Here is a 25994-nt window from a genome sequence, read left to right as displayed (position 1 = left end):
CCAGTTATATAAGCAAAATTGTTATAAAATTACACTTTCACTTTCTTTTTCATATTATTTATTTAAACCAACTTCAAATTCCAATATAGGGTTGCGTTAAATTTCAATCAAACTGTATCAAACAAAACATATCCATAACTGGAAATATTTACTCGCCATATTGTCATGAAATAATATCATCATTATCAGCGATATTCATAAGCTGATGATAACAACAAAAAAACAAAATATTAATGTATGAAATTATTACATTGCATTCAGACGAAAAGCTTCGGTGCTTCGTACTTATTTACAAAAATTACTATATTTACAAAACATTCCCAATTACATAAAAAATATTATCGGACAGCTTATAAAAGTAAATAGGAACAGCACGTTTAAAAATATGAAACTATAACAGTAAAATACAACAGTACAAAAACACAAAAATATGTATAATAAATAAATAACAAGCAATATAAGGATAATATGGTAAAATAAATCATAAATTTCTAAATATAATTTAAATAAGGCCTAAAAAATCTCAATTATATCACAAATTAAATAATTTATAATCATACTATAACTTTTGGTCATTTATTATGAAAAATAAATTATCATTATATAATTATATTAGATATAAGAAATTAAAAAACTCAATGGATTGAGTTTTAATCTAGGTTATGTTTTATTACTTCCTACATTACATTAAAGAAAAAATTAAATAATAATACAATTACACAATGTTATTTAGGTGTTGAATAAAATAAAACATTCATCTAATTAATAATGTGAATATTATAATAAGATTTAAAATAATGCAGAAAAGAACGCAAAAGCATCACTAATTTTCAATTAATTTGTACATAGTAAAGAATTATTTCATATTTTGGTGTGTTTCCTCCTGCTATTACATCATTTCTGTTTGTATTAGCATAAAACAACAATGTAGATTTAGAAAAATGTCTACCCAAGCAAGGTTACTTTGCTTCCATATATATAGCGACCACAAAAAAATAATGTTTTTTTCTCAGTGGTACCGCACAATAAACAAATTTTTGTACCCAACCATAGGAAAAGGCAGTTCTCTTCCATTTTACATAATAAAAATTGATAAAATATAATAACTTTATCGTGCTTATCTCAAATGCGACTTTTTATCGTGCAAAATATATATTGCGTTATCAGTATTCAGATAAAATAGAAATTATTTATTCGCTATAGTATTTATAACAACCTAAAATATGTTCCAGATTTTAAAGCTGAAATATTATTAGGCTTACCTGAATAAAGAAGTCAATTAAAATCATCATAGATCTGAAATGAAAAAATAGCATTTATAACATTTTAAAAAAATAAATATAAATGAACGTGATATATTTTTAAAACTTTTACCGCCAAAATGAATATGAAAAACGGTACCTACGTACCGGCAACCAGCAATGCTCGAAACCAGACGCCTGTCGCCACTGGCTTATGCCTGAGCTTCCCATGCCAGATGCTGCAGTACATGCCGTAAAATTTGTACTTGCTAATTATTGTTTATCCGCAAACCGAAAGCTTGTAAAGGGTTTTATTTTTATTGCCTTTTTCAGTCCTGAAGCCGAGAACTGATACAACCTGTTTTGCTACTGTTGAACAGGATGAAGTTTTTTTGCAAAATAATTCAAGTTTCAACCAAGAAAACCAAACCAGCTAAGAAGACACACCAGCTTTTACATGATAAAAAAGGGTAGAATTACAAATGACAATTTATTCTGATATACAATATGTATTTTTTGAATTTGTATTATTTATATGATTTGATAACTGGCGAGCTTGAAGTCAAGAGGTCACAGGTTAATCAAGTCCTTTGCAATCGAAAGATGCGAGATAAGAATATTTCTGAAAATTTAAAAAAGGATTTAAGGCTCTATATTTAAATAGTTGACCTCTATTGGCCTTTTGTAGCCTTTGCGCAAAGATCGTCAATGTCAACAGTAATTTGCCGGTGAAGGCCATTCAACACGTTACTTAAAAGTATACTGAAACAATTTTGATAGGTCAACTGTATACATATTTGGTTATTGTGAGCTGTAAGATTAATATATTGAAAACTTACATATGAAAACAACTGCACACAAAATAATACAATCACAAAACATAAGAACGATTGCAGAACCACTTGCGCGGATACATTACACTACTAGCCAACTTACAAGTGCACTACCCCCCTTCCGCTTAACTGATATCGCGATGAAACTAACTCTGACGTCAGCTGTTATTGATTCTAGAGAACAGTAGGAATATTTAACAGCAATGGCGTTAAATTAGCAACAATGGATCACCACATGACTATGCCGCCTATATTGAAACAAGTCCAACAATTGCGACTTCAAATTCTGATACAAAATATTTCGTTTTCGGTCAGTACGCCACACCAAACATTTCCCGGTGATGTCATTATGACATCACATCCAACTCCGCTTCGGGCAAAATTAAGGCCTTGATTCGAATTACTTGTTGGAGAACTCTTTGCTTGTTTCTCTGCTGTTTTTTATGCAGAAACAATGTGATTTCAGCCACCGTTTTACATATTTTCTTCCATTACTTACTTTATACAACGAAACACATTGAACTTGATCACACCTGTCGCGTTATTTGGCGTTTAACACATTTTTTTAAACTAAAAACACGTTTAGTTATTATTTATTTATTTATTATCTAATTTCTGTCTGGACCACTTGCTATCAACAGTTTGTTTAATCGTTTATAGATAACCAAAAATACACATTACAATTTATATATAAATATCACAGTAAGATCACCTTTATGCTTGAACCCAATACTTTTAAATTATGAAATATCAAATAGTAGACTTAAACTAAAACTATTCAAAATAATATACCCGTTTTAGCAATATTTTGAACATGTATTGCAGGTGATCTAAAAAGAGATCTGACATTAATTTTTAATTTTGTCATCAGCTATCAGCTGTGTGACAACTAGGTGGTTTTCGTTTTTAGGGGAATTTGTTGCAAGTAATTTGTTTTTAAAACCTACTTTTCGGCAAGTAATTTTTATGTTATTATACTGAAATGATATTTTAAAGCCTTATTCACCCTAATTTGAACAAATAGTTATCACAAATGAAATTAACCTAAATATGTCTCAATGCAAACAAAGCCCTCAAGAATTTATAAAAGATGTATTTACTCCGCAAATTGCTGTTATGTGTACACCCGCCGCCGAAAAATGTTGCGAAAAAAATAATTTAGATTTTACTGAACTTCTTCAGCCATTTTCCAAGCTTACAAATGATAGTAAGTTCAATTAAATCACCAAGAATAATCAAAAATTGTTTATTGATTTATATTTGTAGCCACATACAAGGACCCTTCTGGAGCGACAACTTTGATAAAAAACTTAAAGCTTTCTTTCATAGATTTTAATTTACGGCCCCCACAAACTGTTCTAGCTAAAAAGTTGTTAAACTCATCAGTTAGCGAAGCTGCAGAACCAAAGACAAAATTACATGAAGTAAAAGATTACAAATTAGAAATTCCGGCATCAACACCATGGTTCGAAAGTTGGAGGGATACCTTTATGAAAGTTCAGTATCCATCAGATCATGAATTTACAAAGCATTACTTAGCTTGTTTGATAGTTGTATCTTCTAATGATAATAATCCAGTTGAAGCTGTGATACATTTGGTTCAAAATTTAAATCAAATGCAAAATAGTAATTCAACTGGGAAATTGCCAAAGTGGTTTAGTGCAAATACTTTAAAATATTATGTTATTTTACATGATAATACTGATGGTAATTCAACAATGTAAGTATTATATTTTTATTTATTATATAGTTCACTTCATTGTTATATGTTATTCAGAGCAAATGAGGCTTTTAATTCTATTAAATCATCTTATGGGATTGCAAATTGTTTTCTATTAAGAATGAATTCAAGACCACCAGGTGCTTCCAACAATGAACATCTACCTGATCCATGGAGTCAATTTTTAAATGGAAAAATTGACACTAAAAGTTATCAAGTTACTCCTGAATGTTCTCCAGGTCCAACAAGACACCTATCATTGGAAATAGGGCAAGAAGCTAATGAAAACAAAAGTTTAAATTACCATCCTCTTAGTCCAGAAGTAGAAGATCTAACAGTAGTATGTTTCTCAGAAGTGAACTAGAACATCTAACTCTTAAATATTCTTATTTCAGCTTGATCATGACACTGACAAAGAAGAGCAACTAAGTAAAAGGAAAAAGTCTTGGAGTCATGGATGTTGTTTATCAGTTGATGACATAGAGCAGATAAAGTCTATGATTTATGAATTTGCTTCTGCTTGTTTATTACCATACATTGAAAAACAGCTAGCCTCATTATATGATAGCATTTCTTATAAAAAAGGAATGAGTAAAACTTTATTTAGTGCAACAAAAAGGTGGTTTAGTACCAATAAATCTGGCACTAGTGTTGTTGCTATCAATAACTTAATGTATGTATATTAATATATATGACAAAAATTGCATTTATAAATTACTATATAGAATTTTTTAAAATATATTTTCTGTTTTAACGCAATGTATATCTTCAATTTATTATCTAGCTGTGTGGTTATATAGCCTTTTTTCATGCTTTCTATCTATGAATATATGATTTCTTTTATTTTGACATTTAGATTATGTTTCAAGGAAGATATATAATTTAATTTTTTTTATATATTAATTTAGTTTTTTTTTAAAGAAAAATTGGAACTTCATTTTTGATATAGTAAATATATATAGTAATAATGCATGTATTTCTAATGTCATATTGGTTTTCACTAATTTCTAATGTGTGCTTTTTCAACTACAATAAGTCAGTGAAGGCCTTAGCGAGAGGCGACCGCAGTTTACCGACTGCTACTTAAAGGTATCAGGTCACAAAAGAGTTGTTACCGTCTTGATAAAAGTACTCACTTCTCATTCATTAACAACGGGAATTATATTAAATTAAAATTTAGGTTTTAATAGAAACATTCTTGTAATTCTTGCTATACATGTAACACATTATTTTAACAAAGTATCTTATTTCATAATAATATTTTTTAGATATTCAACAGATTCCCCAGAACTCCAAATTAGACGTTTAGGTGATCTTTATTTTATGTTTGGGAATTATAATTCTGCGTTTCAAGCCTATCACACAGCTAAACGTGATTATAATGCTGACCAAGCCTGGTTGTACTATGCAGGAGCATTAGAAATGGCTGCACTATCTGCCTTTATGATAAATGAATCTTCACGAAAAACGTATGATTACATGGAAGAAAGCATTACAACTTATTTAAATACTTGCAAGTAAGTGTAATGGGTTTTCTGCATGTTTAACATTATACGTCTCATTTGTGAATCTAGTGAAGTTGGCTATATAGAGGTTATTTATGGAAAAGCTTGGTATAAATTTAACTAATCCTGCAGTAGTGTTTGATTTTAAGCTGCTTTTGTGGTATTGTTTATAAAAGTGTATTTATATTTTTTTATATATAGGTATTTAGGTATATTATTGTTTTAGAATGCCCCAATTTGCAACAAGAGCCACAATACTGAGTTCAGAATGTTTAAAGTCTAAACAGCTCTATGGTGAAGCTGCTCATCAATTGATCCGTATGACGAGTGAAGATTCCGACCTCCGTTCTGCTTTGCTTTTAGAACAAGCCTCATACTGTTTTATTTTATCAAATATGCTAAGGAAATACGCTTTTCATATGGTTTTGTCTGGTCATCGCTTTTCAAAAGCAGCCCAAAAAAAACATTCATTACGATGTTACAGACAAGCATATGAAATATATGAAAACACCGGTTGGAATTTAGCTGCTGATCATATTCATTATACCATAGGACGTCAGGCAAATAACTTACAGAAATATGATGAAGCTGTAGAATCATTTTCTAAACTTTTAACAAAAGACAGTAAGCAAACCAATCAACAACAAGGGACATTTTTAAAAGAGTATTTAACCATATTACAGGTTTGTTTCAATTTTTTTTTATTGAATTTAAAGAATTCCAACATAACTACTAGATACTTTCTAAATATTATTTTTACAATGCCTTTAAAGATTATGAAAAAACTGTAGTTTTCCTATTGAAAATGTATCCATTTTATTACTTATAATACTACGAGGGGGAATCAAATATAAACGGTAATTTTGTAAAATAAATTTATTGATCAATGGTATGTACAAACTAAACATTCTTTAACATTCTTCATTGTAGTCACCTCAGTGCTTTACACACTTTTGTTACCGATTTGAAAGCCGTTTATATTCGATTCCGATTTTCAATTCCCTTTCATAATATAAATAGCTATATCAATACACAAAAATTAATTTTTGATATTGATTGATTGATATTGATTAAAGATATTTTGTCAGTAAAAAAAGTAAATTAATATTACCTCTTTATTATAATTTATTTATTATGAATATGATTTTGAGCTATTTTATAGAAATATTGTTACATTTTGGAATTCTTTTAGTCTATAAACATTTATCATAACATCATCTCATATACAAATTTGTTTAGTCAAAATTGCAGAAAGATGGTCTAGATGAAATACCTGAATTGCCAGTTCCAGAATTAAACAATTCAACTTTGAAAGTATTAGTAGGTCCAACAAGGCCTCTATCTACTCCTGGAAAAATTCCCGCTATGGGTATCAGTTTTGATAGTTGTGAAGACTCCGCTGCTGAATCTAGATGGCATAAGCTAGAAGAAATGATCATATCTGAGGTGAATGGAGCTTCTCCACTAATTTTTAAGCCAATGATCACTTTATACACAACTAGTACGTTAGAAAAAAATATTCCCATAGCAATAATTAATGAGCCGATACAGATTTCGATTGAATTTAGTAATCCATTACAAACGGTCCTTTTGTTAAAAGACATTTATTTAATGTGGAGTTATGAAAGTGAGAGTAATAGTATTACTAACAAAGTATTAAATGAACACGTCGATAAGTACATTAAAACGTTTATTACCAAATCCGTTATTATTCAAGGAAATTGTAAACAGGACATGGTGCTATCACTGACACCGTTGGTTACAGGAAAACTGACAATAACTGCAATATGCTACACTTTATCTGGCTCTACAGCTACTACTGAAAATATTATTGTTAAAGGGAAAAAGATAATTAATATATCAACAAACGCGAGCATAGTTAAACCTATAACAGTTGAAATAGTCCCTTATGCGCCGCGTTTACAGGTATTAGTCTATTTAATACATCACAAAAATAATTATACTAATAATAATTGATAATTATTTCAGATTACATTTTCTGAAATTAATTTAGAACTCCTAGCTGGGGAGTTACAAAAAGTATCTGTGCAATTGCAAAATACAGGATCAGTACCATTAAAAAATGTCTTATTTGCAACATCAGTTCCTCTGTTATTGGAATCAGAATTGAAAGTAAATCACAAGGAATATACTTTTGCAGATAGTGAAAATCCTCAGCTTAGAGAAAAATTAGCGAGAAAAAATCACATTATAATACTACCTTTACCCAACAATCAATTAGAAAATGGCCAGAACATATCATTTGATATCTGGTTAAGAGCTCCACATCAAAAGGGGCCAGCGTCAATAGACTTGTTAACATATTATGAAAATATTAATCCAAAAAGTACTCCTAAGTAAGTACTGGAATATTCTTTTAAAAATGTTTCAATTTTTTTTTTTTAGATATCGATTAATTAGGCATAGTTGGAATTTATCTGTCCAGGAATCAATTTCAATTGATGTATCACCACAAACAAGTTATAATTCAACGACAGAAGAGGAACTGGCTTTAGCTTTAAAAGCTACAAATTTGAACAAAATCACAAATGCCATATCAACAGAAATAACCTTATTGAAAGTATGTTTATTAAGCAACAATTGGGTTTTAACAAAAGATATGGTGACACCGCAGTATATAATATTGAATTCTCAGGAATCTGCTCATATCTTGACAAAAGCAAAAAGAGATGTACGGGAGAACAGTCAGTATTCTTACATTTCATTAACTACAGATAAAATATCAATACCCTACTTAACAACTGCTTTATTATCATTTGCTCGAAAAAGTGACAAAGCCTTGCTCAATGTTTTCGAATCTGCTCAAGAATTTCGGAAAATTAAAGATGGTTCGTTAATATTAGAATGGAAGGCTTTAGTGTATGACGCATTGAATAGAAGAGTTGTTAATGGCCATACATGCATACCCATTGAAGTAAACAGGAGTGACATGATGCAGTTGGAAAGGTTTATATCAAATTCTATGGTTGATTTGAACAGCGCTGTTGATACAGCAGATAGAGCAGTTGAGCGTGCTCAAAGTCAAGTTTTTTACAATCTTCTTCATCCTTCTATAGTTAAGCATAATTTTAAAATAACCAAAAGTTGTGTGGTACCTGTTACTCTAGTCCTACATAGCATTGTTAAAAATGCAATTCAAGTGACAGTTAACACAGTTGACCGGAAAAACAAACAAACCAATACCACTAAAACGTTCAAGAGCAATTCATTAAGTCTATCAGCTAGTAACCATTTTTGTTGGTTATCTAATGGGAAGATTTTACGGATACTACATCCTCTAACAACTACAACAGTTCAACTATCTGTGATAGTCGCCAATCCTGGTACATTTGACTTAGGAGCAAACTTAGCAGTCTTTTGCAATAGATTACAGAAAGATGTAAATCCCATTTTACAACTATGTGAGGTACATTCAGCTCTAATAGTTATAGACAGTAATAGTTAACATTTGTATATGTTTATCAAGTGATGTAAATACTTAATGTTTTATCTTTAGTATGCCAATATATAAATAATCAATTCATAATGTTATTCGTATAAGTTATTGTTTGTAAATTTAATTTCTTTATTATGTGAAATAATATAACAAAATCTAGTAACAACTTTTAAATATTTGTTTTAATTATTTAGGCATGTTCTTATGTCGCTCAATTTGGCTTCAATAAAATCCTTTTATTACCTACTCAAATTTTAATTACTTCTCTATATATAACTAATTAAAAACTATCTACGTCATTAATATTATCTAAATTCCTTGTTTTATTTACCAATCATCTAATATAGCTTTACGTGTAAATAATATACATGCATATGCTGATTATATCCTAACCAGGACAATTGGTATTATCTTTTTTTTATAAAAAAATGCTCTACACCCTCTAGGAAACCCCGTACCTCGTCCTTCATTGGCTAAAAAATACGTCACGTGACTATAGAAACGGATGATTAGAGAATTCTCGTCCCTCTTCTCTTGAAAAATCGATATAATCGTTAGTAATGTTTCGTTTTAAAATACTTAAGGTATCAAATTCAAAGTGAGTGATAATACATTTCAAAAAGAAGTAACACTGCAAAGGCTCGTATTCCGATTTTCCATCTTTTTATATAAACTATTCTTGATGACTGGCTATTCCTTTAAATTCAATGTTCTTCTGACGTTTGTCCGGTTGGCACACACAGTTTCTTATTTAAAGTGTCAACAGTGGTGTTCCACGACAACTATTTAAAACACTCGATTCTGCAATTTCTCCTATAGAAGGTAAGTTTATAAATACGTATATTACTAAATTTTATTTGCGCTACATAATTTGTGTGCTATACCTATATGTAATTGCAAAAATGTAAGCACGTGTTATGAATAGGTTACATGTACGCCTCTGGATCTTATCAATGTTGCCAGTTATTTGCGTAGATTGTAAATAATGATATTCCACAAATAAATTTTAATTTACATTCGTGTTAAGATTGTATTAAAAATAATCGTAGATCAAAATAAGTTCAGCAGTCATTTTTGATGATTTAAATTTAAAAAAAAATGTTAATGAAATAGTTTTTGCTAAATATTGGGTAGTAAAAACTCGTAAGTTAATAATTTGTTTTAATTTTATTAGAAAACCGACGATTTAATTTTTGTAATTAATTTCGTTAAAATTGTTATTTTTGAAACATATAATTTGTACAAACATTTTAATAAAAATAATAAATTTGGCAACATGTAACGTGCAATGTAGTTTTAGAGGGGTATAGCTTATACTGGAATAAGTGGCTTACGAACAGCTTTAATACAGTCTACTCAGGCGGTATGGAACTTTCTTCCATCTTGGTTCATTTCTAACTTGTTTTACTAAAAGCCGGTTTGATTATCAGTTTAAAACTTTTCCAAGAATACAGTCAAATTGCTATGTGTTCGAAAATTGAAAAATCCGGTTAATAAATAGCAGAATGAATTAGGTAGGAAGTATTTAAATGTAGGCTATCTTTTCAGTCTAGTATATGGGGAATGGCGTGTGGCTGTGCTACCTATACGAGGCTGATGATTATGAAAAATCACGAATTTGAAGAAACTATTATGTAGTTATGCTGATTAAATGTACTAGATTAGCAAATTTGTGTTTTAAACAAGGTAACTAGAGCTACCTTTAGCCAGTAGTACCTCAAACCATTCCTTGTTCTATATACAAAGGTTTTAAAAACGGACTTATATATTGATAAATATATGTGTAATTACATTTTAATAGCTACTTGTTTAGGGTGCTAATACAGTACAGTGTAGACTTTTTAATTATTTTTAATCATCATCTATTTAAATTGCATGATTCAATATATATATATATATATATATATATATATATATATATATATATATATATATATATATATATATATATATATTTATATATGTATACACATGTGATTTCTTTATTTTATTTTTAATGTTTTTTTTCAGTTGGAGGATCAAGTTCATATGTTACACAATTTGTAAAAAATTCAATAAGTTATAGTATGGCTGTTGTACCTAGTCGAGCTCGTGTCTATGCTGATGTTAATTCTCACAAACCCCGTGAATATTGGGATTATGAAAGTTATGTGGTTGATTGGGGACAACAAGATGATTATCAATTGGTCAGGAAATTGGGCAGAGGCAAATACAGTGAGGTATTTGAAGCCATCAATGTAATTAACAATGAAAAGTGTGTAGTAAAAATATTAAAGGTAAGTTTTGTTAATATTATGGTTATATTTTGATAAAAGTGGTGTTAGGTTATTTAGTCATGCAGTTCAAAATTTTTATGAATGACATTCTATTTATTTTTATCTTTATTCTCAGTAGTGCATATATTATGTTAGACCTTTTAATATTATTTTCTTAATTTTTTTAAGGCAGATATTGTTCTAAGTTATTTGAGTAAAGCTTATTTCAGATATAAATAATTAAAATGTAATGTAGGTTTTTCCAACTATTTATTTATTCAGTTCCATTATTTAATTTAATAATATTGTATTTTATAATATATATATATATATATATATATATATATATATATATATATATATATATATATAAATTATATTAAATTATACTTGATATATACCTCGATATATATCATATAAAAGTTTTGACTTACTTTTATCAGTGTGGAATGTAACAATATAATGCGGAAAATTTAAGTTAAAATGTTGGCAAATAATAAATTTGATATTAATTATTACTAATATAAATAATTTGCTTTTTTGCAGCCTGTAAAAAAGAAGAAAATCAAAAGAGAAATAAAAATATTAGAAAATCTTAGAGGTGGGACAAATATAATAAGTTTAGAAGCAGTAGTAAAGGATCCTGTATCGAGAACTCCTGCATTAATATTTGAACATGTTAATAATATTGATTTTAAACAACTTTACCAGACTTTAACAGATTTTGATATAAGATATTATTTATATGAACTGCTCAAAGCATTAGATTACTGTCATAGTATGGGCATTATGCACAGAGATGTCAAGCCCCATAATGTAATGATTGATCATGAAAATAGGAAACTGCGTTTAATTGATTGGGGTCTTGCCGAATTTTACCATCCTGGACAAGAATATAATGTTCGGGTGGCGTCAAGATACTTTAAAGGTCCAGAGTTATTGGTTGACTATCAAATGTATGACTACTCGTTGGATATGTGGTCTTTAGGTTGTATGCTTGCTTCCATGATCTTTAGGAAAGAGCCTTTTTTTCATGGACATGACAACTATGATCAGTTAGTTCGCATAGCGAAGGTATTAGGAACTGAAGAATTATTTGAATATCTTGATAAATACCATATAGAATTAGATCCAAGATTTAATGATATATTAGGGAGGTAAGTAAATTTATTATTATATTGCTATTCAGTTAATGTCTACATTATTCTATGTTTTAATTCTTCCATAAGTGTTAAATCCCTCACGGAAATTTACATTACAATTTAAACCATAATACATGTAGTAAAAGTATTCACAAATATTTTAAGTATTTGATAATTTCTGTGACTTACATTAATTTATTATTATTATTATTATTAGGCATTCAAGGAAAAGGTGGGAGAGATTTGTTCATAGTGAAAATCAACATTTAGTCTCACCAGAAGCGTTAGACTTTTTAGATAAGTTACTACGTTATGACCATCTAGAACGCTTGACAGCTAGAGATGCAATGGAACATGCCTATTTTTGTAAGTACTTATTGTATACTTAATCATGACAGATGATATTAAGGTAATGACACATTTTTAGACCCTGTAGTCAAAGAGCAATGCCGAATAATGTCAACTGTATCTTCATCTCCCACGCCACTGTCAGCTGGTTTGTCCGTGGTGGGGGTGGGAGAGTAGCCTGACGCATAAAACAGCAGATTTCCCCCCTTTTTTTTCACTGAGATGTTTTATTTCCTTCTTTTGCCATACTGTACACGATGTATATTATTCAGTTCTGTTCTAGAAACTGTGGCCCACCTGCAACTTTGCTGGTTGATTTATTTAAAATATTTTCGTCTAGTACCACCGATATTTTATCCTTTATTTACGTCTTTTTATTAACCAACAAATTTGCGTTTGCGCTATGGTTTATATCATTGACAAGATACAGTTCTTTTTTTATTTTCTTCTTTTCAACCTCAATTTCAAATGACTTCTGATGGTTTTATGTTTATATATTTATATATTCATGAGATGACCTTTTTATTGTTCCCTCTTCCCCTATAAGAGCTCCATTGATGGTTCGTTACCAAGTTATTTGAAATTGTTATTTTCCAAAAGAAAAAAAGAATACTTATTGTACTATATTGTTAAAAATTGTTTGTAATTTTATCTATATTTACGGAGACAACTAGCGTATTATGGAAGAGCAATCTTAATTTACTGTGTATAATTCATTGGGGATGAAGCCCTATTGCTCCATATCAGTTTTTTACCGAAGGGTCTTGCTTTTATTTTTCTTTACTTTTTTTGCATGGTGCATGAAAATGCCACGCGCATGATTATACCAAAGTTGAACCAGATTATATGTTTATTTAGCCTGGTCTCAAAATGGAATGGAGACTTATATATAATCGTTTTCTACCATGATCAATAATGAAAATAGACAAGGTGTAAAGAGTACAAAATTGATATGGAGTAAATGAGCGAAATTATTATGTACTGTAAGTCATCAAAAAAAAAAACGGAATAAATATTTTTTGTAATTTATTTACTTTATTTATAAAACTTTTTTGGAGGTTATATACAACCTGTTAGTGTACAAATACTATCCTGCTGTTAAATATATTTCATTCGAACTGACGGCTTTTTTAGCTAAAATATGAGTTCGGCTCTCTAGAATTAAAGAAAAGGAACCCAACTAATAAAACAAACTCCTAGTTATACATATATATTTAATGAAATACAAGTAACATTTGAAATAAATGATCTTTTATTCTAAATAAAAAATTGAATGTTTCTTTGTAAAACATCTTTTACAATAAACTTTCTACGAAAATATGCTGGATTTGTTATGATATTTTTGCAATTTATGAGTTCATTCTCACTTAGCCCTTTCTGTACAAACTTGATGGTGTATTAAATTTTTATTTCAATTTGTTTCCATTGCTAAATTGTATTTTCGTTTGTTCTTATTGTTTCGGCATAAATAATAAACGTATTAGGTAATTTTAATGATTTACTTATTTCAATATAAGTGACAACTTTATATGTAAATATGTCACTAATGAAGTATCCCTTATCCTGTATATTTAATTAAACTATTTGTTTATATTTGCATTTTTATTTAAAGCCATTCTTCGCACTAGGGCATGGACACACTAATGTTTATATAAACTACTGTACAAAATTTGTTTCATATTTATTATAAGGAATGTTTTCTTAATGTATGTGTAATTTTTAATACTAAATGCTCCCGCCCATATAAACATTATTTAAGGTATGCGGATTACTGGAAATATAATATAATGATATATTCTTTGATTAGCATATAGTTTTTGTTGTTAGTGATACATCTAAAAGAACTAGCTATTAACATTCCTAGTTTAACTAACGACTATTACAGGTAAGATAATGGGAATGCATCAAAGCTCCAGGTTATGACTTGATTACTGGTAAAATTTTAAAAGAACTATGAGAAAAGGGTATGAAACTACTAACATTTATATTTAATGCTATGCTACGAATTAATTATTTCCCTAGCATTTGGAAAGTAGCTAAAATACTAATGATTCTTAAACCAGGAGAAATACCAGAAGATGTGACCTACCGGCTATAAGTTTATTACTGATAATCTCGAAAGTTTTCGAGAAACTGTACATCAAGAAGCTAAACTATATAATAGAAAAAAGAAAAATTATTCCAGAACATCAGTTTGGCTTTCGCAATAAGCATGGGACTATAGAACAAGTGCACAGACTTGTAAACAAAATAAACACTGACCTAAATGCCAAAAGATATTGTTCGGCTGCTTTTCTAGATATATCTGAGGCTTTTGATAAGGTATGGCATACGGGCTTGCAGGTTAAACTAAAGAAACTTCTCCCTCATCCGGACTATCAGTTACTAAAATCGTATCTCACTGATGGACATTTTATTGTAAATCAAGGCGATGAATATACCGAATTAAATCCCATATATTCAGGAGTTCCGCAAGGTAGTGTACTGGGTCCAGTACTGTACCTTCTGTATGCTGCCGATCTTCCCACCACAAAAATAACTACTGTGGCAGACGACACAGCAATATTGGCATCTCATGTAGATCCGATCACAGCATCAATATACCTACAAACCCACCTGGATCAAATACAATTATGGTTGAAGACATGGCTCATTAAAGTCAATGAAATAAAATCCACCCATGTAACGTTTACCCTGCGTAGAAGAACATGTCCACCAGTGAATATCAATCATCGTCAACTTCCCCAAGCAGAGTAAGTTAAATATCTTGGTTTGTAGTTAGATCCACGCCTAACCTGGAAGAAGCACATACTCTATAAACGAAAACAACTTCGTCTGAAATTATATCAAATGTATTGGCTCATCGGGCGCAAATCCAAGTTATCATTAGATAACAAGGTGTTGCTGTATGAGTATATTCAAGCCTATTTGGTCATATGGAATCCAACTATGGGGTACCGCTAGCAAATCTAATATATCCATCATTCAACGGTTCCAAAATAAAGTGTTGCGTGCCATTGTTAATGGTCCGTACTATATTTCAAATAAAGTGATACAACGCGATATTCCTCCAGAACATATAACGAGTGCAATTCAACGTGTTTGTGTGAAGTACTTCTAAAGAGTGTCGGAGCATCCCAATGTACTCGCTAATCAGCTAAATATGCGACGTGATAGTGAAGTGCGTAGACTAAAACGTTTAACACCACCTGATCTGATTACTGGACATATATAAACTTTAGAATAAGACGAATTAATTAAGATAATATTTTATACAGAAGATCGCTTAATGAAGTGATTTTCTGCATGCCATGTAAATATAATATAGACATAAGAAATACTTATTGCCTATAGGGCAGATTGTGCCATCTCAAAGAGTAAAAAAAAACTAATAATAGTAGTGTTAGAAGAAAATATCTAATGATAAATATCCACTTTAGTTTGAAAGTAATGTGAAATTATTACTTTTGTAATTCTTTCCATTATTGGTAACTTAAAAGTAAATTATATTTATCACAACATTTTTTTCGAACAAGTAATGCTACATTATATAAAGAAAACGGTATTGTTGATTTGTTATCCTATATTTATTTGGTAAAACTACGAACTTTTTCCAAAGGTATTTGATACCAAAATATATTTATTTTTCATTTTATATTTCATTCCATCCTTGGATTAATTTTATTCAAATAATGAAAAGTATTTGTTTTTATAATAAGGATACGCGATCTTGTCAGTTTGCTCTGATATATTCTTTGTAGGGCTGATTAATTTTAAAGTTTAACTGTTTTAAGTGAACGACTAACAACCCAACTTGTCTTCTTTCTTGATAAGTAAGTTGATTCCGGTTAATCGAATAACTTCGAAAGTGAACAGCCTTCTCAAAATACCTCCACTAGTTATGAAATTAATATATATAAAAACTAAAAAATCTAATTTACTTTCAAACAATATTATTTTAATGAAGTGGTGGCTTATTGAACTCAATCTTATTCTAACATAAAACAAAAACCTTATAATGGAAATAGATCAGAGAAGCCAGACTCAGAATTATACAGAAATACATATTAATATACATATTTTTAAAAATATCCAGTGTCTTCTATATTGCCCATATAGAATAATTTATAGACAGACCTTGATGGTTGTGCAACCAGCTTCAACTATAAAGATATCAACTTGTTAATTAACATAGGTTGTAATTCCTAGTTGCATATATACAGGAAAAATAGTTTTTTAACTATATATCTAGGGTACTCATAATGTGTTTTAATAATTTATTATATTGTGGTATTCATTCAGTAAGTCATAGATTTCACTGGAGAATAAAAACATATATTTATTTTTTAATTTACTAATCATAGTACTGGCTATATCATTGGCATTATGAACAATATATCTTTTTTAAACTTAATTTACAAATCAGAATGTACCCCACTTTCAAAAAATGTTTTAACCTTTTGTGCAACTTTTGGCGTTAATAACCTAAAACAAAAATCTCTAAAATTCTTATAGGTCCTTAGTAAAATATTAATTCTTACCTAGTAAAATTATTAACTGTTAATAGGTAATTTGGTATAGTACATTCTGCGATGCCTGATCTTTGAGCAAGGACAATTTTCTCAGCAACGTCTTTTGGTTCCAATAAGTTAAGCATATTTTCAAATTTCACAAAAGGTTTTTTGCACAAGCCTGTGTTCACCATGAAGGGACAAATGACAGTAGTTTTAATTTGATTGTATGAATTCCAATTTAGTTCATCAGTTAAAGCCTCCATATATCCTCTCACTGCAAATTTGGATGCTGAATAAGGTACCAAGTTTGGAATGCCAACAACTCCAGCAATTGATGATAAAGCTACTATATGTCCGTGATTATTTGCTTTCATTGCTGGTAAGAATGCCTCGAGAGTCTAAAACAAGTTCATTATAAATATATATATATATATATATATATATATATATATATATATATATATATATATATATATATACAAAAATAATAAATACCCAAAAATGTGCAAGAACATTGATATCCATTATTTTCCTAATTTCTTGCTCAGTATGTTTTTCCAAAGGATGCGTCGGCATTATTCCAGCATTATTTACTAAAATAGTAACATCTCCTACTTCTTCCTTAACCTTGTTAGCAACTTCTAACACATTCTTTCTGTTTGAAACATCACATCTAAAATTTGATTGTTCTCTAAATAATAATCTTATAAAGTGATAAATTGTATAAAAACATTAGATTTTTAGTTGAATTTATTTTTTGATGGGAATTTTTAAAGTTAAGTCTTTATGAACTTTTAAAACTTTTATGAACAACAAACCAAAACTGGTATAAGCATTATTTGCAGTGGTAACGCTAGCAAGGGAAACGGTCGATTTCGATATAAAGACTATGACATCAAGAAGCTTTAATGTGTCATTTTGCTGGGGTATAAATAATATATTTCTCAGCGAGAGAATTTCGAATTACCCGTTCTAAAATCAGAACAGGAAGAAAGCATCATGTTCATGGGTTCGTATTTCTTGGCTGATATTACATTATAAAATAAAATTCTATATCGTCCACGGCTTTTGCATAAAAGGACCTAGAGCTAAAATTATTTGTAACAAACTTTTACTTATTCCATAACTAATTTTTGGTAATAAGTTGTTGAATTTCTACAGAATTAATATTTTTTTTACTATGTGTTTAATAATGAATTTGCATCTACGTGGTCATCGCCGTAATTTGCATAGTCCTAGATTTTTTGAAGAAATAGTCGATAACCAGACTGGTCATAGATCGATAATATCGTACTAATTAACATTTTATGGCAATTACTTTATTATATATTACTAGCAATTTAGTACTATTAAATTTAATGATGATTATAAGAAATTTTAATAAAAAGTGCCACAAGTAATTACCATCAAATGTTTTAATATCTTGTTTGGTTGCATAGATTTAAATAATGGAATATTTTACGTGTAAGTATAAGGTTTCCTGCAGCCGTTGTTAACTATTAGCTTGGCCGTTTCTTCATTCCCCTTTTCATTGATATCCCAAAGAATAACTGCTGCACCTTCTGAAGCATACTTAATAGCTAGCTCGCGGCCAATACCATGACCGGCTCCTGTTACCTGAAACAAATATGGAAACTATTGGTACAACGCGTCTTAAATAACAAATTATTCTTTATATTATTTCATATAAAAACTATCCAAAATGTATATTTTGAAATAGTTTTATAAAATATGTCGTCACGATTTTTTTCTCTAAGCTTGCCTTAAATTACGTTTAAAAAATCCTCATATGAGTCTTGGGGAGTTATCTTAAGTATAGTGTTATGACTGATATTTGGGTTATGAAATAAATTGCGTGTTCAGATTTGCGCAAGAGATACTAGCAAGAAATTGTAAGCCACTAAGTACTGAACTTATCTGATGTGGCCCCGTGCACATTTTTCCTATCCCTGAAGCTAAAGTTGCAATTTGAGATGGGCGTTTTGGTATTTTATGTTTGAAATATCTACATGTCTGTAAGTAACAATGTAAATTCTAACAATTCGACAACAAATAACCATCCCAATCACGCCAATAACCAGGCTGGGTAAGACCGGATGGCGAATAGCCAGTCAGTAGACTTAATGCTGAGAACCGCGTTTCGGAGCTCATGTTAAGCAGTAAGTTCTGTCCAGATTAATCTTGCTTGGTAAAAAGGAGACTAAAATATAATTTAAAAAATGAAACGGCTTTTTCGGTGCAGTAGTAAAGGCGACAGGACGGTCCTCCTGCTGTTGCAATAGTCGCGGGTTCGAATCCTGCTAGAACGTGGTCGTAAATTTATGATTATGATCGTCCTTAGGCAAGAGTACAAAATCCGACAAGGGAAATGAACCCAGTCACGCCAGTAACCAGGCTCGGTAAGACCAGGTGTGTTCTGAGATGATCTCCAAAGTTAGTTACTGGCCAGTCGGTAGGCTCATTGCCAAGGACCGTGGTTAGAAGCCCACGTTAAACAGTAGCTCTAGTCCAGATAAACCCTAGTTAGTAAAAAGGATACTTTAAAATATAAAAAAATTAAATCAAATATTCTTTTCGGTACAAAGAATTAAATTCGTTACAACGGAGCTCATGCAAAAAAATTACATTATTAGTTATCAACTAATCGGATACGTACCATGTAGAGATAATTTATATATAATCTATTCAAAGTTTATTTATTTATGCGTCATCGAAATTTGTGACGTCAAAACGTCGCAATGTTGCCCCATCAACTCTGAGTTTTAGTTCAGTTTAGCTTTGACAACAAAATTCTAATCTAAATAACGTAATTGAACGAAAATGTTATCAAATATAATATATTTTAAAATTATATTACATCTAAAAACTACAGATAATTATACAGCCACAATAGTTTATAGGTTAGAGTTATAACCCCTTATCACCATTGGTTTCAAGAATTTTGCATACGTCTGACAACTTGACGACTTTGACAGGGTCATTCGTTTACATGTTCGAACTAATCAGGCAGCATTATGTCTCTTTTATCTAAAATAAAATGAGAAGGAAAATATTGTCTGATTATAACAGGAATTTACAAAATGCGACAGACTTTGAATAGACTATATATGTTTTATTAATATATCTTGCGGTTTTAACGCTATATTTAATTTTAGAGAGTTTTAAGAGTTTGAAACAATGAAGCAAACAATAATTCAAAGGTTCCAGTCATATAATGGACGAATAAATTATAAAAGTTTTTATTTTGATGATTTAAAAAAGTGAAATTTTCGATTATTTTGAGAATCTTTTATTTCAGACAATAATCTGATTAAGTCTTGAATTTTAATTAACGCCCAGGTTTATTTTTTTATATAATTTATGCGCAGTTGACACATTTGTAGTATTGATTATTCGAAATATTATAATTGTATATACCTATTATAGTATATAAGATTTCAACTATTTTTGAAAAAATATGCAAACTTCTATAGTACTTTTTTACTCTTATGGTGGATCTTGTGGGCGATTTGCATTTTTTTCATCAATGCGCCGAATCCGCTTGAACCGAATATTCAAATCTGTACTATAGAAACATAGAAATTTGAGGATATAGGCGACCTTGGGGAAATCTTTTGCTTAGTTCAATCAACGGTAGCGCTGCGATCGCAAATTGTGATTGGCTAGTTTAAATTGCAGGAACCGTCACTAAAATGGAACGTGATTGGTTGGCCAAATTGTGTGAAGTCATCAGTTTCTATGGGCATCCATTTTTAAGTTTGTTGTTTGAAAGTATTGGTGTTTGTTTAAGTCAAAAATCTTCATTTTACGTTGTGCACATTTTCTGTTCTACATTCATTATTATGGAGTAATAATATAAAAATTGATTACAATATATCCGTGTAGTAAAAGATGTAGTGTACGTGGGTGTAAATCTACTTCCGAAATTAGACAGCGTTTCCCAAAGAATGATCTCGGTCTTTTCCAAAATTGGGTAGATCAAGTAAATAGTACTAAATTATCTGGATTAACCATAATGCAAATATATCAAAGTCATCGTGTCTGTTACAGACATTTTAGTGAAGAATTTAGAATTAGCCTTCCTTTACGAAGAGGTATTAAGGCAAATTCATATCCAACATAGTTTTCATCAGGTACATATAAAATTATCTATCTACTACATGTCTGTTTATCTATTGTTTGTTTACTGAAAATCAACCTACTTATGAAGATGTTGGTGGAAATAATGAGAATATTAATTCAATTAATCTACCAAGTTCTTCGTATGCTGTCAATGTGATGTCTCCATATAGAGAAGTATTGCAAGAAGATAATAATTAAGACAACTGGATAATTAGTACTAATAAATACTATTTTCAATTGTAAAATATTTTTAAAAAATTTGTAATATTTATGTAATACTTTAACTTTTTAGAACAACAATCAGATTGTTCAATAATTTTGGAGTAGAGCTATTATATATTTAAATAGTGCCAAATTTTATTGCCTTGTTAAGAAAATATTTGTTACGGTGCCATCAATTAAAAATTTAATTTTTACTTTTAGGGAATTTCCTTAAAGAAATCTATTTAGTCTAGATTTACAAATAACTACATTTGTTTAAGGAATCTTAATCAAAATTGCTTAATCTATTAGAAGTCATGAGGGTAGAAACATATATCCTTCACCTAGTATATTCGAGAAATCTTTTAAAGCGCTCGTCATCACTTGAGCAAATTGTGAAGAAGATGAAGATGTTGGCGCTTTAGATAACTTATATTCTTCTTTAATGGGAGAACTAGTATCGCTAGAGGTTGTTAAATCACCAGTTGAGTCTATATTTTCAGTTCCAAAGAACTTTGCTCTGAGGAAAACAAGAATGGAATGTTGTACGTTAGTCTATATTTCAAGCTATTTGACATAACTTCTGAAAAAGAGACAACATGCAATATTTGTCTTCATTCTATATTAAGTAGTTCCACAAATACTGATTTCATAGAAGCAATGCAGCCGCGCAGGCTCAAATTAACAACTCCATCAAGACTGTTTGTAGATCTTTAAACTACCTCTTTTATTTGATACCTAGATTTTTCCATAAAAACAACATATCAGTTATTTTGTATTAGTTAACTGTCCAATCCATAATGATTTTCAAGACCAAATTTTGAAAGGTATTAGGAGGTGTTCATTGTATTTTTGGTTTAATCAACATAATGCAATATTAACAGTGAAAGATTTAAAGTTTACCTTCAATATATCAAAAGAAGATAGAACAATAATAGATCTCATAAAATTAATGGCACTAAACAAATACGAAAAAGCGAGAAGGCGGTATAAGAGAATATTTTAATTTTGCCTGGAACGGAGCTCTTAATTTTTTTATTTACACTTGTGTAGGATTTTGTTTTAATAAATTAATTTTAAAAATTAAATTTGATTTTCATTTAAATACTATTGGCCAATAAATGTGACGTCATAAGATAGTCACGCGAAATGGCAGACCAATAAAAGCAAAGTATTTTACTTACAAATTTCTACATATCCATTTTAAACTAATCAATCAAATCCACGTTGCCAGCGCCACCAATGATTGGACTAAGCGAAACATTGCCCCGACACTTACCATTGGACACTACACTGATCTGTACCCACCATTACAAATAGCATGATTCATGATTCGTACAAAATAAATCACGAGTTAAATTATTTCAAACATATTCACCTTCCCATAAAGCTGTTTGTAAGGTCTTGTCTCAACTATATCATCAACACGAACATCTATCTAAATCTAGGCCTATTAACCTTGACGGTTATTCTTCGCAGGTTACTTAAACTATAGGTATCTGATGAAACTGATTTTAAAAACAAATAAAACAACTAGGCAACATCATGTGTTTGTCAAGTTAGTTAACGGGTTTGCTAATAGTCTTGTCGACAGATTAACCTTTACAGTCATTTCCATCAAACACTTTATTTATTATACACTACTATCGGTAATGTAACTCTATAAATAAACATATTATTATATAAAGTTATTCAGTATATCAAAAATATGAAAAATTACCTTTATTGTTAATTACTTGTTATTAGGTCCTAATAAAACTCATAATTCGTTATGTTATTGCCATTTCAATATCTATTAGAATCTTTAATTGTTGTATCAACCTTGGGAAAAAAGTAATTCATTATATAGGAAGCAATTTTATTGTTAACCGAAATTAAAATAAATTATCTTGATGTTTAATCAACTTTTAATTACACCCACGTTTGAATAATGTAATACATTAAAATTAGTCAACTGAACCAGTAATATACAATAGAAAAATGACGTGTATAATTGCGCATATGTACAGAATAGGGAGTATTAATCTGAATTGATTAAAGAGCCTTTTTCTAAATACCAAAAAATGTATATTGTTTGACATATTGCTTTTTGAAGATACAGCAAAACTTAATTTCATGCATATACCGGAATGCTATATTATAATTTCATATGAATAATAATTAAATATTAAACTTTTTTGGCTATAAAACACGCTTCTATCTTTCCTGTTTCAAAATGTCAACGTAATAAATTAACTATTTTACTAAAATAAATGATACACGAAAACAAAAAACATAAAGTAAAGGCTTAAAAAATTACATTGAATAAAAATATATCTAGCATAAACATATATGGAGAATTAATTAACCTATAAATTGGAAGAGATAATATGATATCGAGTTATCTACAAAAGCAATTAATCATTGTGTATTTTTAACTAATATATTATTAACATTTTCATTCATGTTTATATCCATAATGTGTAGAAAAAACTGGAATTTAGTACTGGTTGCGTAAGCTATTAAATAAATAACACCGCTTTTATTGTCCAGGTTTAATAAAATATACAATAAAACAAAGGAGCAGCCCTGTTTTATTTTTATATAAATTATAAAATTATGAAAATATACGTCTTGTTTATTATCTTATGAAAAGTCGCGAAATCTATCATTGTAAATATATTTATGATTTTTATTTTGATTATAACATATTATTTATAATATATATGTAGGTCATTTAAAATATTCGTGTAGATATCACACAGCCTAAAGATTGAATTTGTTTAATTCATAAAGATGACAGATGCATCAAAATATTTTTGTAAAGGGTGTTCAGGTTCATGTTTGCACAATGACTATAGTAAATAAACTATTGCCAAACTTAAGCTAATAAAATTGTAAACTTACATAAGAACATAGTTTCACAAACTTACATGGCATTTGCATAGATTACTAGATGCAAAAAGCGATTTCGCCGTATATATACTATCAAAAAATAAATACTGACAAATAAGTTCTTACCAACACAAGTTCCTCTTTAAGGGGTGCGAGACTAGCTGGTACAATTTTTCTAAAAATCGCCTCAGCTGTGTAATAAAATATTTGAATCAGTAATAATACAAAGTCAAATATAACCGGAAGAACATCTAATATCTGCTGTTGTAACGTCCTGTAAATAATAAATAAATAATGATGTTAACGATAGAGTATTGTTTGTATCGTCAATAGACGACTAGATAAAAATTATATCCTTTGAACTAGAACCATCTTAAATTGCAAACATAAATTACGTTTATAAGTTCGCGCCATAAAAATATAAGATAATAAATATTTATTGGCTGAATTAATCATGTGATTCTAAACTCACCGTTTAATCTGTAGATTATTCCTTTTAATATCCATGTTTGCCCAAGAACACGCAGAAATACACTGAAGTAAAAGTTATCGAGTATGTATTCTTTTTTGAATTAACTTGTGACGACACTTAAACTGGCGGCTATGTCGAACTAGGTTCTCAAATCGCAAGTTCTTCCTTTTTATTCATTTTTCATAAACCTGACTTGTTCATTATCAAGGTTCACGACACATTAAAGTTAGAATTCAATAGTACAATGCCTAATTGAATCGTGTATTTAAATAGATTTATGAGACTGTAATTACCAGAAAAGTTATATTTAAATACTTTTATATTATAAATCAACGATTTACGATACTTAATCTATCGAATTTGTGCTGAGATAACATTAATATTTGAATTATTATCAATGTATCTTCGATTAGGCTCATTATATTAATTAAAGAAAATAAGATGTATTTACAGTAGCTAAATTGGAACTAATTAGCGAAAATTAGTAAACAATTTTTAATTTTAACTATTATCTAAATTTAATACACTAGTAATTTATTCAAAAATTCATCTACACAGAATACAATATTCTTAAGCGATTACAGTATATGATTCAAATTTAAAATGTATAACGGTAAATTTTAAATATAGGGCTATTTTTCCTTTGTTGTTGAAACAAGCAACTGTAAACATAGTCAATGCTACAAATATCTAATCATAGAAAAAATGTATGTAATAGAATTTGTGTTAGGTATTCTATAAACATATTACATTACGGGTGTATTAAATTTACACAGTATAGAGATTATTTTTCAATATATGCTGCTAACTTTGAAATAAATGCATTGTTGGTTGTCTACTGATATAAATATGTTTACATTTTTTTTTTGGAAAGACAGCTACATGTTATATTTAACTATTGGATAATAATACCATATTACATAGCACCGTTTCAATTATAAGATAAAAAAACAAGTTTGCCTAACAATTATTTAAGTGAAACTGATACAGAAGATATATTTTCTTCATTATAATTTTTAATTTTTTTAAATAAATGTTTTCTGCCACGCCTAGCAATTTAGCATTTACGATATAAGATTCAGTTTATTTATTTTATTCACGTTACAAACAACTCCAACGTTATTTAATAAAAGCTAATTTGTGTTTGTCTCTTTATCAAAGTAAAGCGTCATGATTGGTATCAAATATAATCATCCTAATCCATAAAATTTTGTTTAAATGATATCGTCCTATTAAAAAAACTCGATTTTGTAAAATGTTGTATTTACATGTTTAACGTAAGCATAAAAAATTGAATACTGTTTCTAAAG

The 25994-nt window shown here is 29.4% G+C and overlaps 4 protein-coding genes and 1 long non-coding RNA gene across 26 annotated transcripts in view; 2 read left to right on the top strand and 3 right to left on the bottom strand.

Annotated features, from left to right (window-relative positions):
• Positions 1 to 2732, bottom strand: part of Mef2 (Myocyte enhancer factor 2) — a 140958-nt gene extending 138226 nt beyond the window's left edge. For 4 of the 15 annotated variants that reach the window (XM_076405204.1, XM_076405217.1, XM_076405222.1 and 1 more), the window contains exons 1-2: positions 2574 to 2722; positions 1263 to 1296 (exon numbers count right to left, since the gene is read on the bottom strand). The gene's annotated coding sequence lies outside the window, so the exon portion shown is untranslated. Of the gene's footprint in view, positions 1 to 152; positions 203 to 1262; positions 1297 to 2080 lie in introns of all 15 variants that reach the window. The other 11 variants (XM_076405211.1, XM_076405210.1, XM_076405201.1 and 8 more) reach the window with 7 other exon arrangements.
• A 166-nt stretch (positions 2733 to 2898) lies between these two features.
• On the top strand, positions 2899 to 8930 carry l(3)76BDm (trafficking protein particle complex subunit 8 homolog l(3)76BDm). Of its 2 annotated transcripts, none has more exons than XM_076405174.1 (10): positions 2899 to 3027; positions 3099 to 3281; positions 3341 to 3794; positions 3852 to 4134; positions 4190 to 4467; positions 5063 to 5311; positions 5526 to 5982; positions 6539 to 7225; positions 7289 to 7656; positions 7706 to 8930. In XM_076405174.1, exons 2-10 carry the CDS (start codon positions 3125 to 3127, stop codon positions 8763 to 8765), a joined length of 3993 nt encoding a protein of 1330 aa, XP_076261289.1. In that variant the 5' UTR covers positions 2899 to 3027; positions 3099 to 3124; the 3' UTR covers positions 8766 to 8930. The 2 variants fall into 2 exon arrangements, with proteins under 2 accessions (XP_076261289.1, XP_076261290.1); XM_076405175.1 differs by having other exon boundaries at positions 2976 to 3031.
• A 321-nt stretch (positions 8931 to 9251) lies between these two features.
• Positions 9252 to 13990, top strand: CkIIalpha (casein kinase II subunit alpha). Of its 6 annotated transcripts, none has more exons than XM_076405234.1 (6): positions 9764 to 9899; positions 10305 to 10442; positions 10767 to 11032; positions 11558 to 12168; positions 12371 to 12519; positions 12581 to 13990. In XM_076405234.1, exons 2-6 carry the CDS (start codon positions 10397 to 10399, stop codon positions 12676 to 12678), a joined length of 1170 nt encoding a protein of 389 aa, XP_076261349.1. In that variant the 5' UTR covers positions 9764 to 9899; positions 10305 to 10396; the 3' UTR covers positions 12679 to 13990. The 6 variants fall into 6 exon arrangements, with proteins under 6 accessions (XP_076261352.1, XP_076261349.1, XP_076261353.1 ...); XM_076405235.1 differs by lacking the exon at positions 9764 to 9899 and adding an exon at positions 10081 to 10119; XM_076405237.1 differs by lacking the exons at positions 9764 to 9899; positions 10305 to 10442 and adding an exon at positions 9252 to 9578.
• A 2824-nt stretch (positions 13991 to 16814) lies between these two features.
• On the bottom strand, positions 16815 to 24851 carry LOC143197081 (short-chain dehydrogenase/reductase family 16C member 6). 2 transcript variants are annotated; one of them, XM_076405243.1, is made up of 6 exons: positions 24685 to 24851; positions 24339 to 24486; positions 18478 to 18632; positions 17511 to 17688; positions 17043 to 17413; positions 16815 to 16986 (listed from the first exon to the last, which is right to left on the bottom strand). In XM_076405243.1, exons 1-6 carry the CDS (start codon positions 24717 to 24719, stop codon positions 16917 to 16919), a joined length of 957 nt encoding a protein of 318 aa, XP_076261358.1. In that variant the 5' UTR covers positions 24720 to 24851; the 3' UTR covers positions 16815 to 16916. The 2 variants fall into 2 exon arrangements, with proteins under 2 accessions (XP_076261358.1, XP_076261359.1); XM_076405244.1 differs by lacking the exons at positions 24339 to 24486; positions 24685 to 24851 and adding an exon at positions 24225 to 24272.
• LOC143197094 (uncharacterized) lies at positions 19837 to 22847 on the bottom strand. The gene is made up of 2 exons (XR_013005920.1): positions 22717 to 22847; positions 19837 to 20042 (listed from the first exon to the last, which is right to left on the bottom strand). It is a non-coding gene; the product is annotated as an uncharacterized LOC143197094 (long non-coding RNA).
• Positions 24852 to 25994: the final 1143 nt, after the last annotated feature.

The sequence above is a fragment of the Rhynchophorus ferrugineus genome, unplaced genomic scaffold (genome assembly GCF_030347505.1).
Source record: "Rhynchophorus ferrugineus isolate W39M unplaced genomic scaffold, kcgeb_rfMv2 rfM5, whole genome shotgun sequence".
NCBI classification, from domain to species: domain Eukaryota; kingdom Metazoa; phylum Arthropoda; class Insecta; order Coleoptera; family Curculionidae; genus Rhynchophorus; species Rhynchophorus ferrugineus.
Note: the sequence above shows the minus strand (reverse complement) of the source record. Positions and strands in the feature narration are given on the sequence as shown.

What these genes read in the sequence shown, in the direction of transcription:
- LOC143197081 (XM_076405243.1), bottom strand. Translation starts at nt 24,719, where the DNA reads ATGGATATTAAAAGGAATAATCTACAGATTAAACG. An exon ending in AGGAAACCTTATACTTACAC is followed by an intron (nt 17,689 to 18,477) that starts GTAAAATATTCC and finishes ATCAAATTTTAG; the next exon opens with ATGTGATGTTTCAAACAGAA. An exon ending in ATGTTCTTGCACATTTTTGG is followed by an intron (nt 17,414 to 17,510) that starts GTATTTATTATT and finishes AACTTGTTTTAG; the next exon opens with ACTCTCGAGGCATTCTTACC.
- CkIIalpha (XM_076405234.1), top strand. Translation starts at nt 10,397, where the DNA reads ATGCTGATTAAATGTACTAGATTAGCAAATTTGTGTTTTAAACAAG. An exon ending in AAATTTGTGTTTTAAACAAG is followed by an intron (nt 10,443 to 10,766) that starts GTAACTAGAGCT and finishes GTTTTTTTTCAG; the next exon opens with TTGGAGGATCAAGTTCATAT. An exon ending in TTTAATGATATATTAGGGAG is followed by an intron (nt 12,169 to 12,370) that starts GTAAGTAAATTT and finishes TATTATTATTAG; the next exon opens with GCATTCAAGGAAAAGGTGGG.